General features: G+C 48.5%; 1 protein-coding gene across 1 annotated transcript in view; it reads right to left on the bottom strand.

Moving 5' to 3' along the window:
• The window catches only part of CATSPERD (cation channel sperm associated auxiliary subunit delta), a 58,847-nt gene that overhangs the window by 24,607 nt on the left and 18,109 nt on the right, over positions 1–16,131 (bottom strand). The window contains exons 8-13 of the mRNA XM_005587651.3: positions 12,902–12,985; positions 10,681–10,831; positions 8,705–8,800; positions 7,738–7,820; positions 4,778–4,954; positions 2,570–2,683 (exon numbers count right to left, since the gene is read on the bottom strand). Coding sequence (XP_005587708.3) covers positions 2,570–2,683; positions 4,778–4,954; positions 7,738–7,820; positions 8,705–8,800; positions 10,681–10,831; positions 12,902–12,985 — 705 coding nt within the window. The remainder of the gene's footprint in view (positions 1–2,569; positions 2,684–4,777; positions 4,955–7,737; positions 7,821–8,704; positions 8,801–10,680; positions 10,832–12,901; positions 12,986–16,131) is intronic.

Genomic DNA, 16,131 nt, shown 5'->3' with positions numbered 1-16,131 from the left:
GCAGTGGTCTGATCTCAGCTCACGGCAACCTCTGCCTCCTGGGTTTGAGCGATTCTCGTGGATTAGCCTCCCGAGTAGCTGGGATTACAAGCACGCTACCACACCCAGCTAATTTTTGTATTTTTAGTAGAGACGAGGTTTTACCATGTTGCACAGGCTGGTCTCAAACTCCTGAGCTTAGGCAATCTGCCCACCTCGGCCTCCCAAAGTGTTGGGATTACAGGTGTGAGCCACCATGCCCAGCTTGAAAATACATTTAATAGATCTAACCTACCAAGCATTGGAAGTTAACCCAGACTACTTTAAGTTGAGAACAAACCAAGCAATACCAAAAGGAGAACAAAACCCCCTCGCCCTTCCACCCCCTGGATCACGACGTTGACATTTCAGGGGTCCAGCCTTCCTGAATGTTTGTAGAAATAGATAACACATTTGGATGAATTTACCCACCTTTAACTGTACAATTCAATGGCATTGGGTAGAGTCACAATATTGTGCAACCATCACCACCATCTGTTTCCAAAACTTTCTCGTCACCCCAAACAGAAACTCTGTCCTCATGAAGCAATAATTTACCTCCTTTTAACTTTTTAAAATTTATATTTATTTATTTTTATTTATTTTTTTGAGACGGAGTCTCACTCTGTCGCCTAGGCTGGAGTGGAGAAGCGTGGTCTCAGCTCACTGCAACCTTCACCTCCCAGATTCAAGTGATTCTCCTGCCTTAGCCTCTTGAGTAGCTGGGACTACAGGTGCCCGCCGTCACACCCGGCTGTTGGCCAGGCCGGTCTTGAACTCCTGGCCTCAGGCAATCTGCCCGCCTTGGCCTTCCAAAGTGCTGGGATTACAGGTGTGAGCCACCACACCTGGACAAATTTTTTATTTTTTAAGAGATGAGGTCTTGCCCTCTTACCCAGGCTGGAGTGCAATGGCATGATTATAGCTCACTGCAGCCTCAGCCTCCTGGGCTCAAGTGATCCTCCTGCCTCAGCCTCCCAAGTAGGTGAGACTACAGGTGCATGCCACTACACCTGGCTAATTTTTATTTATTTTTATTTATTTATTTATTTATTTATTTATTTATTTATTTATTTTGAGACAGAGTTTCACTCTTGTTGCTCAGGCTGGAGTGCAATGGCGTGACCTCAGCTCACCATAACCTCTGCCTCCAGGGTTCAAGTGATTCTCCTGCCTCAGCCTCCCGAGTAGCTGGGATTACAGGCATGCGCCACCACACCCAGCTCATAATTTTAATTTTTTTTGTAGAGACAGGGTCTCACTATGTTGCCCAGGCTAGTCTTGAGCTCCTGGGTTCAAGCGATCCTCCCACCTCAGCCTCCTGCAGTACTGAAATTACCAGCGTGAGCTGCTGTGCCTGGTCCTCATGTAACTTACTGAATACTAACAGTGAAAAACAGAAAGTTTGTATCAGTACTGGAAGCACAGTTCCTACTGAATGTAATCAGTTTTGTGCCATTGTAAAGTCAAAAAATTGTAGGACCATCTGTACTTGCAACTAATGTCTAGGCTTAGACACTTGGATTTTGGATCTAGAAACATCCAAGCACTTCCTGCTGGGTGGGGGAAGGCCATGGGGTCAGGGCTCTTAGCTGCTAGCAAGAGAAGCCTGAGCAACAGGCTGAGTTAAGAAAATGAGGCCGGCGTGATGGCTCATGCCTGTAATCCCAGCACTTTGGGAGTCCGAGGTGGGTGGATCATGAGGTCAGGAGTTCGAGACAAGTCTGACCAACATGGCAAAACCCCCTCTTACTAAAAATACAAAACTCAGTCAGTCATGGTGGCATGCACCTATAATCCCAGCTACTTGGGAGGCTGAGGCTGGAGAATCGCTTGAACCTGGGAGGCAGAGGTTGCAGTGAGCCGAGATCGTGCCACTGCACTCCAGCTTGGGCAACAGAGCAAAACTCTATCTCAAAAAAAAAAAAAAAAAAGAAAGAAAGAAAGAAAAAGAAAAGTCAAGAATAGAAAATGAATTTATGAGCAGCTGAGAAGGATGGAGGAGGCACAGAGACGGCACAAGAGAGGCCAGGCAGCCAGCCGCACAGCCACAACCTCATCATGCCCAGACATGCAGAGGCTGGTCAAGGGGGAAGACACATAGAAATGGCTGGACATGGTGGCTCATGCCTGTAATCCCAGCACTTTGGGAGTCTGAGGTGAGCAGATCACCTGAGACCAGGAGTTCAAGACCAGCCTGGCCAACATGGGGAAACCCCATCTCCACTAAAAATACAAAATTCACCAGGTGTGGTGGCACATGCCGGTAATCCCAGCTACTCGTGAGGCTGAGGCAGGAGTATTGCTTGAGCCTGAGAGGCAGAGGTTGCAGTGAGCCGAGATCACGCTACTGCACTCCAGCTTAATGGACAAAGTGAGGTCCTGTCTCAAAAAAAAAAAAAAAGACACAGAGACAATTTCTATGCAGAATCGTGAGTGCCTGAGTAGCGTCTCTCCTTGTGGGGGATGCCAAGGGATTTCCAGAATCTGGGAGTGGGCACCGGGCATGTGGCTGAGAATCCCGATAGCAGAAACATCGAGATGTACTTACCAGAGGAATCAGGGATGTGCCTGGCTGGGGTATCAACAAAGCAGTCAGTTCCAGCTGGCTGTGCATGTCAATGGTATACATCCTGTATGTAAATTCTCCTTTCAGAAACTCTATCTAGTTAGGAAGGCAAAGAAGAAAGACAATCATGCTCCTGTTCCCAGAAAGAAAGGGCAAGGAGGTGGGAAGGAGGAAAGGACCCTCCTGGTGCTGCCGCCTGAATCTCCACTTGTGCCTCTGGCTTCCCCACTAGACTCTTTATTTCCAGAAAGGGCTCAAGTTGGGCACAATGCCAGCCCTCCCTTCTCTCCAGAAGTATCCGCCAACCCTGACATTCGCAGTAATTGCTTTTTTTTTTTTTTTTTTTGCTTTGCTTTTTCTTTTTTTTTTTTTTTGCTTTTGCTTTTTTTCTTTTCTTTTTTTTTTTTTTTTGAGATAGGATCTCGCTCTGTCGCCCAGGCTGCAGTGCAGTGGTTTGATCATGGCTCACTGCAGCCTTGACCTCCCAGGATCAAGCAATCCTCTTCCCTCAGCCTCCCGAGTAGCCGGGACGACAGGTGTGTGCCACCATGCCTGGCTAATTTAATTTTTTTTTTTTTTTTGGTAGAGGCAAGGTCTTACTATGTTGCCAGGCTGGTCCCAAACTCCTGGGCACAAGCAATCCTCTCGTCTCGGCCTCCCAAAGTGCTTGGGGTTATAAGCGTGAGCCACCGTGCCCGGTTTCTTTCTGTTTCTTTAGAGTAGAGCCGCCCCAGTATGCATCTCCAGACCATAACAGTCTTGTCCATTTCCCAACACGGGTATGTCTTTTAATCCTCTCTCAATCTACGGGTTCGTTGGCTGGGTTTAGTGGCTCACAGCTGTAATCCTGAGGTGCAGAGGATCACTTAAGTTCAGGGGTTTGAGACCAACCTGGACAACACAGGGAGACTCCTGTCTCTGCCACAAAACTATATATATATGTATATATATATATATATATATTTTTTTTTTTTTTGACATGGAGTCTCACTCTATCACCCAGGCTGGAGTGCAGTGGTGCAGTTTCGGCTCACTGCAACCTCTGCCTCCCAGGTTCAAGTGATTCTCCTGCCTCAGCCTCCTGAGTAGCTGGGATTACAAGCATGTGCCACCACGCCCGTCTAATTTTTGTATTTTTAGTAGAGACGGGGTTTCACCATGTTGGCCAGGCTGGTCTCGAACCCCTGACCTCACGTGACCTGCCCGCCTCGGCCTCCCAAAGTGTTAGGATTACAGGCTTGAGCCACCATGCCCAGACCCCTTTTCCTTTCCACGGATTTTGGAAGCAAGCCCCCAAGCTGTTGGGCCTGTAGCATTTCTCAAAGTCTGGATTTCCCTGGTGCAGGTGAACCCTTTCCTCTGTCTTTTGTATTTCTGGCAAATTGGCAGCTGGAGTGATGCTCACCCCATCAGACTGGAGTTTGATCGCGTTGGCAAGGTTCAGTGGGTGATGTGATCTATCTCTTACTAGTGATGAATACTATCTTGTTGTCTCTCTTATTTTGTTAATTTCTCTTTTTTATATTAGTTTTTTAGAAATTGGGGGTCTCATTTTGTCACCCAGGCTGGAGTGCAGTGACTCCATCATAGCTCACTGCAGCCTCTAATTCCTGGGCTCAAGTGATCCTCACACCTCAGCCTCCCAAGTAGCTGAGAGTACACACTACCACGCCCAACTTTTTTTTTTTTTTTTTTTTTTTTTTGAGACGAAGTCTTGCTCTGTCACCCAGGCTAGAGTGCAGTGGTGTGGTCTCGGCTCATTGCAACCTCTGCCTCTGAGGTTAACGAGATTCTCATGCCTCAGCATGCTGAGTAGGTGGAGTGACAGGCACCTGCCACCACACCCAGCTAATTTTTGTATTTTTAGTAGAGATGGGGTGTCACCATGTTGGCCAGGCTGGTCTAGAACTCCTGACCTCAAATGATCCGCCCGCCTCGGCCTCCCAAAGACTCAGTCTCCAAAGTCTCCCACCGTACCTGACCAACGCCCAGCTTTAAAAAAACTTTTTTTTTGTTTTAGAAGTGGGTCTATGTTGCCCAGGCTGGTCTTGAACTCCTGGCCTCAAGCAACCCTCCAGCCTCAGCCTCCCGAGCAACTGGGGCTACAGGCATGCACCACCATGCCCAGGTTGAATTTGTCTTTTTTAAACAGTGCATCGAACATTGATCTAAACAGTTAGGATCACCTACATTGCATCTTCCAACGTGAAGATCAGGGTCCATGAGAATTGCCTGGATATTCAGGAGGCACTTCTGGAAATCAAAAGCTGCAAAAGCTGTGTCACGCAGTGGGGTCAGTATTTCCAGAATCCCTGAGCTCCTGAACATCAGGGCTGCGTCTTCTGACCAGATGTGTTGGTGTGCAAACTAAGAAGAAAATGATTCCTGAGATCCAATCATTCTCATTGTTTTTCTGCAGATTTAAATTTTTTGAGACGGAATCTTGCTCTGTCGCCTAGGCTGGAGTGCAATGGCGCGATCTCAGCCCACTGCAACCTCCGCCACCCAGGTTCAAGAGATTCCCCTGAGTTGCTGGGATTATAGTCGCACGCCACCACGCCCAGCTAGTTTTTGTATTTTTAGTAGAAACAGGTTTCACCATGTTGGTAAGGCTGGTCTTGAATTCCTGACCTCGTGATCTACCCGCCTCGGCCTCCCAAAGTGCTGGGATTACAGGCGTGAGTCACCGCGCCCAGTCATGATGCAGATTTAAAGAAGGTAAATTCTTTTTTTGAGATGGAGTCTCACTCTGTCGCCCAGGCTGGAGTGCAGTGGTGCGATCTTGGCTCACTGTAACCTCCACCTCCCAGGTTCAAGCCATTCTCCTGCCTCACAAGTAGCTGGGACTACAGACATGCACCACCACGCCCAGCTAATTTTCATATTTTTAGTAAAGACAGAATCTCACTATGTTGCCCACGCTGGTCATGAACTCCTGGAACCAAAGTACCGGGATTGCAGGAAGGAGCCACTGTGCCTGGCCAAAATAATTCTTTTTTTTTTTTTTTTTTTTTTTTTTTTTGAGACGGAGTCTGGCTCTGTGGCCCAGGCTGGAGTGCAGTGGCCGGATCTCAGCTCACTGCAAGCTCCGCCTCCTGGGTTCACGCCATTCTCCTGCCTCAGCCCCCCAAGTAGCTGGGACTACAGGCGCCCGCCATCTCGCCTGGCTAGTTTTTTGTATTTTTTTAGTAGAGACGGGGTTTCACCGAGTTAGCCAGGATGGTCTCGATCTCCTGACCTCGTGATCCGCCCGTCTCGGCCTCCCAAAGTGCTGGGATTACAGGCTTGAGCCACCGCGCCCGGCCTAATTCTTTTATTTTAAATTTTTGTTAGTTTTATTATTATTATTATTTTTAAGAAACAGAGTTGGGCCGGGCACGGTGGCTCAAGCCTGTAATCCTAGCACTTTGGGAGGCCGAGACGGGCGGATCACGAGGTCAGGAGATCGAGACCATCCTGGCTAACACGGTGAAACCCCATCTCTACTAAAAATTACGAAAAAAACTAGCCAGGCGAGGTGGCGGGCGCCTGTAGTCCCAGCTACTCGGGAGGCTGAGGCAGGAGAATGGCGTAAACCCGGGAGGCGGAGCTTGCAGTGAGCCGAGATCCGGCCACTGCACTCCAGCCTGGGCGACAGACCAAGACTCCATCTCAAAAAAAGAATTTACCTTCTTTAAACTTCCAGGAATTATAGTGGCTGTAGGCTGTAGTCTAGCTGGAAAAACACTGAGGTAGAAGTCAGTAGACCTGGGAGACTCTTTCGGCTCAGTCACTAACAACTTATGTGGCCTTGGGAAAGAAAGAAGCTGCAGCAACCACGCCTGTAATCCCAGCACTTTGGGAGGCCGAGGTGGGAGGATTGCTTGAGCCCAGGAGTTCGAAGGAAGCCTGGACAACAAAGCAAGACCCCATCTCTACAAAAAAAAATTCCAAAAATGATCCAAGTCTGGTAGTCCTAGCTACTCGGGAGGCTGAAGTGGGAGGATCACCTGAGCCCTGGAGGTCAAGACTGCAGTGAGCCAGTATCACACCACTGCACTCCAGCCTGGGTTTCGAAGTGAGACACTGTCTCAAAAGAGAAAGAAAAAAAAAAAAAAAAAAGCTGGAGCTTTTGTTTTCTCATTTGTAAATGGGGGATGACATTATCTCCTTCACGGAGTTACTGTGAGGATGGAAATACAATTTTTTAATTTTTTTCTTTTCTTTTGGAAATACAATTAGATAGGCACAGTGGCCGGGCACAGTGGCTCACGACTGTAATCCCAGCACTTTGGGAGGCCTAGGCCGGTGGATCACCTGAGGTCAGGAGTTGAAGACCAGCCTGGACAACATGGTGAAGCCCTGATTCCACTAAAACTACAAAAATTAGCCTGGTGTGGTGGCGTGAGCCTGTAATCCCAGCTACTGGGGAGGCTGAGGCAGAAGAATTGCTTGAATCTGAGAGGTGGAGGTTGTAGTGAGCCGAGATTGTGCCACGGCATTCCAGGCTAGGTGACAGAGTGAGACTTCATCTCAAAAAAAACAAAAAATTAGATGGGCATAATGCACAAGAGGATGTCAGATGACACCTGTGCCACCACTTAATACCACTTTGAGCCGGGACAGATGACTTAGGACTCTGTGCCTCAGTTTTTCCATCTGTCAAATAGGGACGACATGAGGAGCTACTCCTAAGATGATGGTCAAGGTTAAATAATGTAATACACGAAAGTGCCTAGACCAGCACCTGTCGTATTTTGAAAACTCTTCCCCTTTTAGCTGTTGTTGTTGGTATTATTATTTTGCTAACTAGAGTGATTTCTAGTCTTCGAATAGAGGTTCAGAAGTTTGTGAACAAGACCATTATTCCTTACCAACTAATTTGTAACCCCACTTTCTTTTTGATTGTTGTTAAGACAGAGTCTTACTCTGCCTTCCGGGCTCAAGCAATTCTCCTGCCTCAGCCTCCCGAGTAGCTAGGATTACGGGCACCCACCACCACTCCCAGCTAATTTTTGTATTTTTGGTAGAGACGGGGTTTCACCACGTTGGCCAGGCTGGTCTTGAACTCCTGACCTCAGATGATCCTCCCACCTCAACCTCCCAAAGTGCTGGGATTACAGGGGTGCACCACCGCGCCCAGCCCGTAACCCCACTTTCTTTTTACCTACTTTGATTATGGAACTTGGCACGATGCCCAGATTGCCATAATACAAATTATCCTCCCGAGTTATAACTGCCAGTTCGTTTTCATCTAGGAAAAACAAAACAAGACCAAATGAAAATTGAAATGCTGGTCATTTCTGTGGACCAAAAGATAAGTATGGCTGGGTGCAATGGCTCACGCCTATAATTCTAGCACTTTGCCAGGCCGAGGGGGTGGATCACTTGAGGCCCAAAGTTCGAGATCAGCCTGGCCAACAACATGGTGAATCCTCTTCTCTACTAAAAATACAAAAATGAGCCGGGCACGGTGGTGTGTGCCTGTAGTCCCAGCTACTCAGGAGGCTGAGGCAGGAGAATCACTTAACGAGGGAGGCAGAGGTTACACTGAGCAGAGATCGTACCACTGTACTCCAGCCTCGGCAACAAGATTGAAACTCTGTCTCAAAAAAAAAAAAAAAAAAAAGGAAAGGAAAAGAAAAAGAAAAAAGAAAAAAATAATATGACAGCTATTTTCTGGTTTATAATCACAAAGTTCATGTGGAAAAGCCAAGCAATATGAAAAAATAAAGAGTTGAAGCTTTTTTTTTTTTTTTTTTTTTTTGGAGTCTCACTCTGTTGCCCAGGCTGGAGTGCAATGGTGCGATCTGCTCACTGCAACCTTCACCTCCCGGGTTCCAGCGATTCTTCCTTCCTCAGCCTCCTAAGTAGCTGGGATTACAGTCCCCCGCCACCGCACCTGGCTTATTTTTGTATTTTTAGTAGAGGGGGGGGGTTTCGCCATGTTGGCCAGGCTGGTCTCGAACTCCTGACCTCAGGTGATCTGCCCGCCTCAACCTCCCAAAGTGCTGGGATTACAGGCATGAGCCACCGCGCCCGGCTGATTTCATGTTTTGGCTGGGTTGTGTCTGGCAGGCCTATGGTTAATAAGCCAGGTCTAAATATCTCTAGGCTACCAGTGGGTCAAGTACGCACTGACAGCAATGTTGTGGATGGTGATCTGGGCTTCAAAAATGGAAGTAAACAAGGTCTGTTCTCCTTTTTTCACCCGGACGGTGTCGACAAGCTGACCTAGGAGGTAACAGGACAGGTGCATGAGGCCCCGTGTGCATCATGGGAAAGGGGATGTCTACTACTGCGACCCCAGCTACCCGTGCCACCACCCAGCCCACCCGGCCAGTGGCTCTTTGATGTTCCTTATAGCTTTTGAGAGGTTTGCTATTCAAAGGAGAATGAATCAAGGAAAACACAGCACTGAAACACAATTTTGTTAAGCATGACAAGGAATGTGCTTTGGTTTAAGAAAACCCAACCCTTCTGCCAGGCGTAGGGGTGCATGCCTGTAATCCCAGTACTTTGGGAGGCTGAGATGGGCAGATCACTTGACTTGACATCAGGAGTTCGAGATCAGCCTGGCCAACGTGGCAAAACCTTGTCTCTACTAAAAATACAAAAATTAACCGAGCATGGTTGCACGCACCTGTAATCCCAGCTACTTGGGAGACTGAGGCAGGAGAATCGCTTGAACCCAGAAGGTGGAGGTTGCAGTGAGCCGAGATCGCGCCACTGCACTCCAGCCTGGGTGACAGAGCCAGACTCCATCTCAAAAAAAAAAAAAAAGAAAGAAGAGAAAAGAAAAGAAAAAAGAAGGCCGGGCGCGGTGGCTCAAGCCTGTAATCCCAGCGCTTTGGGAGGCCGAGATGGGCGGATCACAAGGTCAGGAGATCGAGACCATCCTGGCTAACATGGTGAAACCCCGTCTCTACTAAAAATACAAAAAACCAGCCGGGCGAGGTGGCGGGCGCCTGTAGTCCCAGCTACTCGGGAGGCTGAGGCAGGAGAATGGCGTAAACCCGGGAAGCGGAGCTTGCAGTGAGCTGAGATCCAGCCACTGCACTCCAGCCTGGGCGACAGAGCGAGACTCCGTCTCAAAAAAAAAAAAAAAAAAAAAAAAAGAAAAGAAAAAAGAAAACCCGACCCCCATTAGTCTTCTCTATCAGCAAGCTCAGAGGGAGGGCCATTGAGTTTTTTGTCAACCAGTGGCTTGAACACAACGGAATGTCTTCTAATACAGGTGACCACTATAAGGAATAAAACAGATCGGGCTTGGTGGCTCTCATCTGTAATCCCAGCACTTTGGGAGGCTGAGGCTGGAGGATAGCTTGAGCCCAGGAGTTTGGGACCAGCCTGGGCAACAAGGTGAAACCCCATCTCTACAAAAAATAAGTTAGTTATGCATGGTGGTGCACCTGTAGTCCCGGGCGCGGTGGCTCACGCCTGTAATCCCAGCACTTTGGGAGGCCAAGGCGGGCAGATCACGAGGTCAGGAGATCGAGACCATCCTGGCTAACATGGTGAAACCCCATCTCTACTAAAAATACGAAAAATAAAAATACAAAAAAAAAAAAATTAGCCGGGCGAGGTGGCAGGCGCCTGTAGTCCCAGCTACTCGGGAGGCTGAGGCAGGAGAATGGCGTGAACCCAGGAGGCGGAGCTTGCAGTGAGCCAAGATTGCGCCACTGCACTCCAGCCTGGGCAACAGAGCGAGACTGTGTCTCAAAAAAAGAAAAAGAAAAAGAAAAAGAAATGTTAAATACAAAGCCTCCTGAAACTCTGTAAAAGCAGCCTCAGAGGTGTCTGACTGGCGTTTTTCTGGGATGTGCCCTAAAGCTGGCAGAATAAACCTCCATGATGGAGACTCTTGTCACCATCACTTATTTCAGTTGTCACTATCTACCCGGCCCTAAGTATCCTGCAAGCCCGGAAGCTGGTGAGGACGCAGAGAGATCCACTGAGTGATTATGGGCTTGTGGTCCACTTGGAACATGGAAGAGGAAAAAAAAATCAAGTGGTGGAGGGGTCACTCCTTCCCCTCCCTTTATCCAGGCTGTACCTGGCCCCTCTGGAGGAGGCCACTGGGCAGCAGCCCCACCCTGGGCCCCTGGGCTCACCTGCATTACGGGAAAACAACAGGCTCTTCTCAAACCACAGGAGCAGGATGCCTTTCTGGCCGGGGGCGATGACGATGTCGAGAGTCCCGTTATAGTCAAAAGACAGCCCCAAACTCCGGTTGAGGGGGTGGTCTGAGTACTTGAACATGCCCTGGGAGAAAAAGACAGCTTTCAGCCTCTCCCCAGACCCTACTGTGGAGTCCCACTGAGTCCTAATGAGGGAAGAGGAGTCCGGCTAGCTGGTGCAGGGGACAGCAAAGAAAGCAAAGAAGTCGGCCGGGCGCGGTGGCTCAAGCCTGTAATCCCAGCACTTTGGGAGGCCGAGGCGGGTGGATCACGAGGTCAGGAGATCAAGACTATCCTGGCTAACATGGTGAAACCCCGTCTCTACTAAAAATACAAAAAACTAGCCGGGCGTGGTGGCGGGCGCCTGTAGTCTCAGCTACTTGGGAGGCTGAGGCAGGAGAATGGCGTGAACCCGGGAGGCGGAGCTTGCAGTGAGCCGAGATCACGCCACTGCACTCCAGCCTGGGAGACACAGCGAGACTCCGTCTCAAAAAAAAAAAAAAAAAAAAAAAGAAAGCAAAGAAGCCACAGATCTGCCTTTCTTTTTTTATTTTTATTAAATACAACTTTATTGTTTTGATAAGGTTACATTTCAGTTTAACCATTGAAAATTTAGCACTGAATAGAGAATTACTCTAAGTGTCAAATGCTCGATGCATTTTGAAGATTTATTTTATTTTATTTTATTTTATTTTATTTTATTTTATTTTATTTTATTTTTGAGATGGAATTTGGCTCTGTTGCCCAGGCTGGAGTGCACTGGCACGATCTCGGCTCACTGCCACCTCCATCTCCCAGGTTCAAGTGATTCTTCTGCCTCAGCCTCCCAAGTAGCTGTGATTACAGGCGCCCGCCACCATGCCGGGCTAATTTTTTTGTGTTTTTAGTAGAGATGGGGTTTCACCATGTTGGCCAGGCTGGTTTCAAACTCCTGACCTCAAATGATCTGCCCGCCTCAGACTTCCAAAGTGCTAAGATTACAGGCATGAGCCACTGCACCTGGCCTCATTTTGAAGATTTAGTACAGAAAAATGTAAGCTATCTCATCCATTAGTTGTTTATATTGATAACATACTGAAATGGTACTATTGGGCCAGGTGCAGTGGCTCACACCTGTAATCCCAGCACTGTGGGAGGCCAAGGTGGGGCGGGGGGTGTGGGGGGGTCACTTGAGGTCAGGAATTCGAGACCAGCCTGGCCAACATGGTGAAACCCTGTCACTACTAAAAATACCAAAAATTGGCTGGGCGCGGTGGCTGACGCCTGTAATCCCAGCACTTTGGGAGGCCAAGGCAGGTGGATCACGAGGTCAGGAGATCGAGACCATCCTGGCTAACATGGTGAAACCCCGTCTCTATAAAAATATACAAAATTAGCCGGGCGTGGTGGTGGGCGCCTGTAGTCCCAGCTACTCGGGAGGCTGAGGCAGGAGAATGGCATGAACCCCGGAGGCGGAGCTTGCAGTGAGCCTAGATCGTGCCACTGCACTCCAGCCTGGGGGACAGAGCGCGACTCCATCTCAAAAAAAAAAAAAAAAAAATTACCTGGCCGTGGTGGCGGGCGCCTGTAATCCCAGCTATTTGGGAGGCTGAAACACAAGAATCACTTCAGCCTGGGAGGCGGAGGCTGCAGTGAGCCCAGATGACACCACTGCACTCCAGCCTGGGTGACATGGTGAGAATCAGTCTCACATAAATAAAAAAAAGAAATGATACTATTTTAAAATGGTTAAACAACAATATATTATTGGCCAGGCACGGTGGCTCACGCCTGTAATCCCAGCACTTTGGGAGGCCGAGGCGGGCAGATCACGAGGTCAGGAGATCGAGACCATCCTGGCTAACACGGTGAAACCCCGTCTCTACTAAAAAATACAAAAAACTAGCCGGGCAAGGTGGCGGGCGCCTGTAGTCCCAGCTACTTGGGAGGCTGAGGCAGGAGAATGGCATGAACCTGGGAGGTGGAGCTTGCAGTGAGCTGAGATCGTGCCACTGCACTCCAGCCTGGGCGACAGAGCCAGACTCCGTTTCAAAAAATAAATAAATAAATAAAATAAAATAAATAAATAAATGTTTAAGAATGTGTGAGTTGTAACGAAAACCTGGGCTTAGGCAAAGGTCCTCTGGGTAGTTCTTTGCCCTGCAAAGTTACTTACCTTCCCTTGATCCACTACAAGCATCCCCACCTGTGACAAAGAAAATAAGTGGAAGATTCCACCTAAAGACCCGACGATTTCTGCCTATGAAACAAACAGAAAATACTTCAGATGAATCCATCTCAATACCCACGTGTTTGTCAGTTTAACTTCAGATTATCTGATAAATTACAACGAAGGAAAGTCTTTTTAAAAAAAAAAAAATAGATAATGCCCTCTCTGGAAATACAACACTTGACCAGGCGGGGTGGCTCAGGCCTGTAATCCCAGCACTTTGGGAGGCCGAGGCAGTGGATCACCTGAGGTCAGGAGTTCGAGACCAGCCTGGTAACATGATGAAACCCCATCTCTACTAAAAACGCAAAATTAGCCGGGCGTGGTGGTGGGTGCCTATAATCCCAACTACTCGGGAGGCTGAGGCAGGAGAATCACTTGAACCCGGGAGGCAGAGTTTGCAGTGAGCTACAATTGTGCCACTGCCCTCCAGCCTGGGTGACAGAGTGAGACCTTGTCTCAAAAAAAAAAAAAAAAAAAAAAGAAAAGAAAAGAAAAGAAATGTGACACTTGGGTCAAAAACTTGAAAGAAGACAGCTTTGGTGTGAGTGTTTGGAGAAAATGATATGACCCAGACTGTTAGAAGAATGCCTGAGTCTTTCATTCCTGCCTGGGAGTCCTCATTTCTGATTGTTGGCTGGACAGTAAAGTGTCTAGCTGCTGACTTGGAACATGAATCAAGGTCCCCACCTAGGAATAGTGAGACAGATTTCCATAGCAGCCCAGCTGGCTACCTCCCACATCTTGCAGAGACACAGACAGACGGAGAGAGAGAGAGAGAGAGGGGAAGAGAGAGACAGAAAGAGGGAGAGACAGAGAGAGAGAAAGAGAGAGAGAGAGGAAGAGAGAGAGAGAGAGAGAGAGACTAAAACTGCTATCTTTTTTTTTTTTTTTTTTTTTTTGAGATGGAGTCTCACTCTGTTGCCCAGGCTGGAGTGCCTGGCACAGTCTCAGCTCACTGCAACCTCTGTCTGCCAGGTTCAAGCAATCCTCCCGGCCTCCCCCTCTCGAGTAGCTGGAACTACAGGCACCTGCCACCACATTTGGCTAATTTTTGTAGAAACAGGATTTTGCCATGTTGGCCAGGCTGGTCTCGAACTCCTCACCTCAGATGATCCACCCACCTTGGCCTCCCAAAGTGCTGGGATTACAGCCACCAGCCACAGCACGTGGCCTTGATTGTTTCTGAGACAGAGTTACATTCTTGTTGCCCAGGCTGGAGTGCAATGGCGTGACCTCGGCTCACTGCAACCTCTGCCTCCCAGGTTCAAGCCATTATCCTGCCTCAGCCTCCCGAGTAGCTGGGATTACAGGTGCCCGTCACCACGCCCAGCTAATTTTCTGTATTTTTAGTAGAAATGAGGTTTCACCATCTTGGCCAGGCTGGTCTTGAACTCTTGACCTCGTGATCCACCTGCCTCAGCTTCCGAAAGTGCTGGGATTACCGGTGTGAGCCATTGAGCCTGGCCTCAAGATCCTTAATTTAATCCCATCCGCAAAGTTCCTTTTGCTATGTCAGGAACCATATTCACAGGTTCCAGGAATTAGGATGTGGACAGCTTTGGAGATCTAATATTCTGCCCGCCTTCGAGACCTTTCCTCCACCTATCCCATTAGGAATTATGAGATCCATCTGGCCCTGGAAGGGACTCTAGGTCTTGCTCCATCACTCCAGCCAGTTTCTTCTCTTTTTCTTTTTTTTTTTTTCTTGCAACAGGGTCTCTCTCTGTCCCCCAGGCTAGAGTGCAGTGGCGTGATCATACCCCACTGTAGCCTCAGTCTCCCAGACTCAAGCAATCCTCCAGCCCCCTGAGTAGCTGGGATCACAGGTACCTGCCACCATGCCCAGCTAATTTCTTTTTCAATTTTTTGTAGAAATGGGGGAGGGTCTCACTATGTTCCCCACGGTGGTCTTGAACTCCTGAGCTCAAGTGATCCTCCTTCCTCGGCCTCCCAAAGTGCTGGGATTACAGGTGTGAGTCACTGTATCCAGCCATCAATATACATAATTGATAGCAATAGGGGTTGACTCTTGTCGTGGCTATAGCAATGCTGAGCTCAACTATTCTCTGAGGTAACCTCTCCTCTTGAAATGTCCATGATAGGCCGGGCGCGGTGGCTCAAGCCTGTAATCCCAGCACTTTGGGAGGCTGAGACGGGCGGATCACGAGTTCAGGAGATCGAGACCATCCTGGCTAACACGGTGAAACCCCGTCTCTACTAAAATACAAAAAAAATTAGCCGGGCGAGGTGGCGGGCGCCTGTAGTCCCAGCTACTCGGGAGGCTGAGGCAGGAGAATGGCGTAAACCCGGGAGGCGGAGCTTGCAGTGAGCTGAGATCCGGCCACTGCACTCCAGCCTGGGCAACAGAGCTAGACTCCGTCTCAAAAAAAAAAAAAAAAAAAGAAATGTCCATGATAAAAACAACTTCACCACCACACGCACAAGCATACATGCAGGCGCACACACCGGTACACACAAACATACATGCACGCACACACACGTACACACATACACGCACGCACACACACGTACACACATGTACACACACACAAAGGCTATTTTAGTAATAATTGGGGATTTTAGTGATGCTAGGTGTTCTTTTTTGTGTTGTTTGTTCTTTTTTCTTTTTTTTCTTGAGACAGAGTTTCACTCTGTCACCCAGGCTGGAGTGCAGTGGCATGATCTGAGCTCACTGCAACCTTCACCTCCTAAGTCCAAGTGATTCTCCTGCCTTAGCCTCCCAAGTAGCTGGAGGATTTTTTTTTTTTTTTTTTGTATTTTCAGTAGAGATGGGGTTTCACCATGTTGGCCAGGCTGGTCTTGAACTCCTGACCTCAAGTGATCTGCCCCCCTCAGCTTCCCAAAGTGCTGGGATTACAGGCTGAGCCACCTCGCCTGGACAGCGGTCATTTGATTTGAAGGTCACCTGATTTCAATGTGACCGCATCCTAGCTTAACTGATTACATTTGCAAAGACCCTACCTCTAAGACAGTTTACTGCGATGGTTGGAATGACGGTGTCCCCTCCAAAATTCATGCTGAAATCCCCAATGTATTATAAACAGGCGTGGTCTTTGGGATGAGCATCCTTATAAAAGAGCTCTGGGTTGAAGGCAGCATAGTTTGTTGGTTCTTCTGCCTTCTGCTGTGTGAGGATGTGGCTTTTGCCCCTC

This window comes from Macaca fascicularis, chromosome 19 (assembly GCF_037993035.2).
Source record: "Macaca fascicularis isolate 582-1 chromosome 19, T2T-MFA8v1.1".
NCBI lineage: Eukaryota > Metazoa > Chordata > Mammalia > Primates > Cercopithecidae > Macaca > Macaca fascicularis.
The sequence above is the reverse complement of the archived record's forward strand: the minus strand, read 5'-3'. Positions and strand labels throughout refer to the sequence as shown.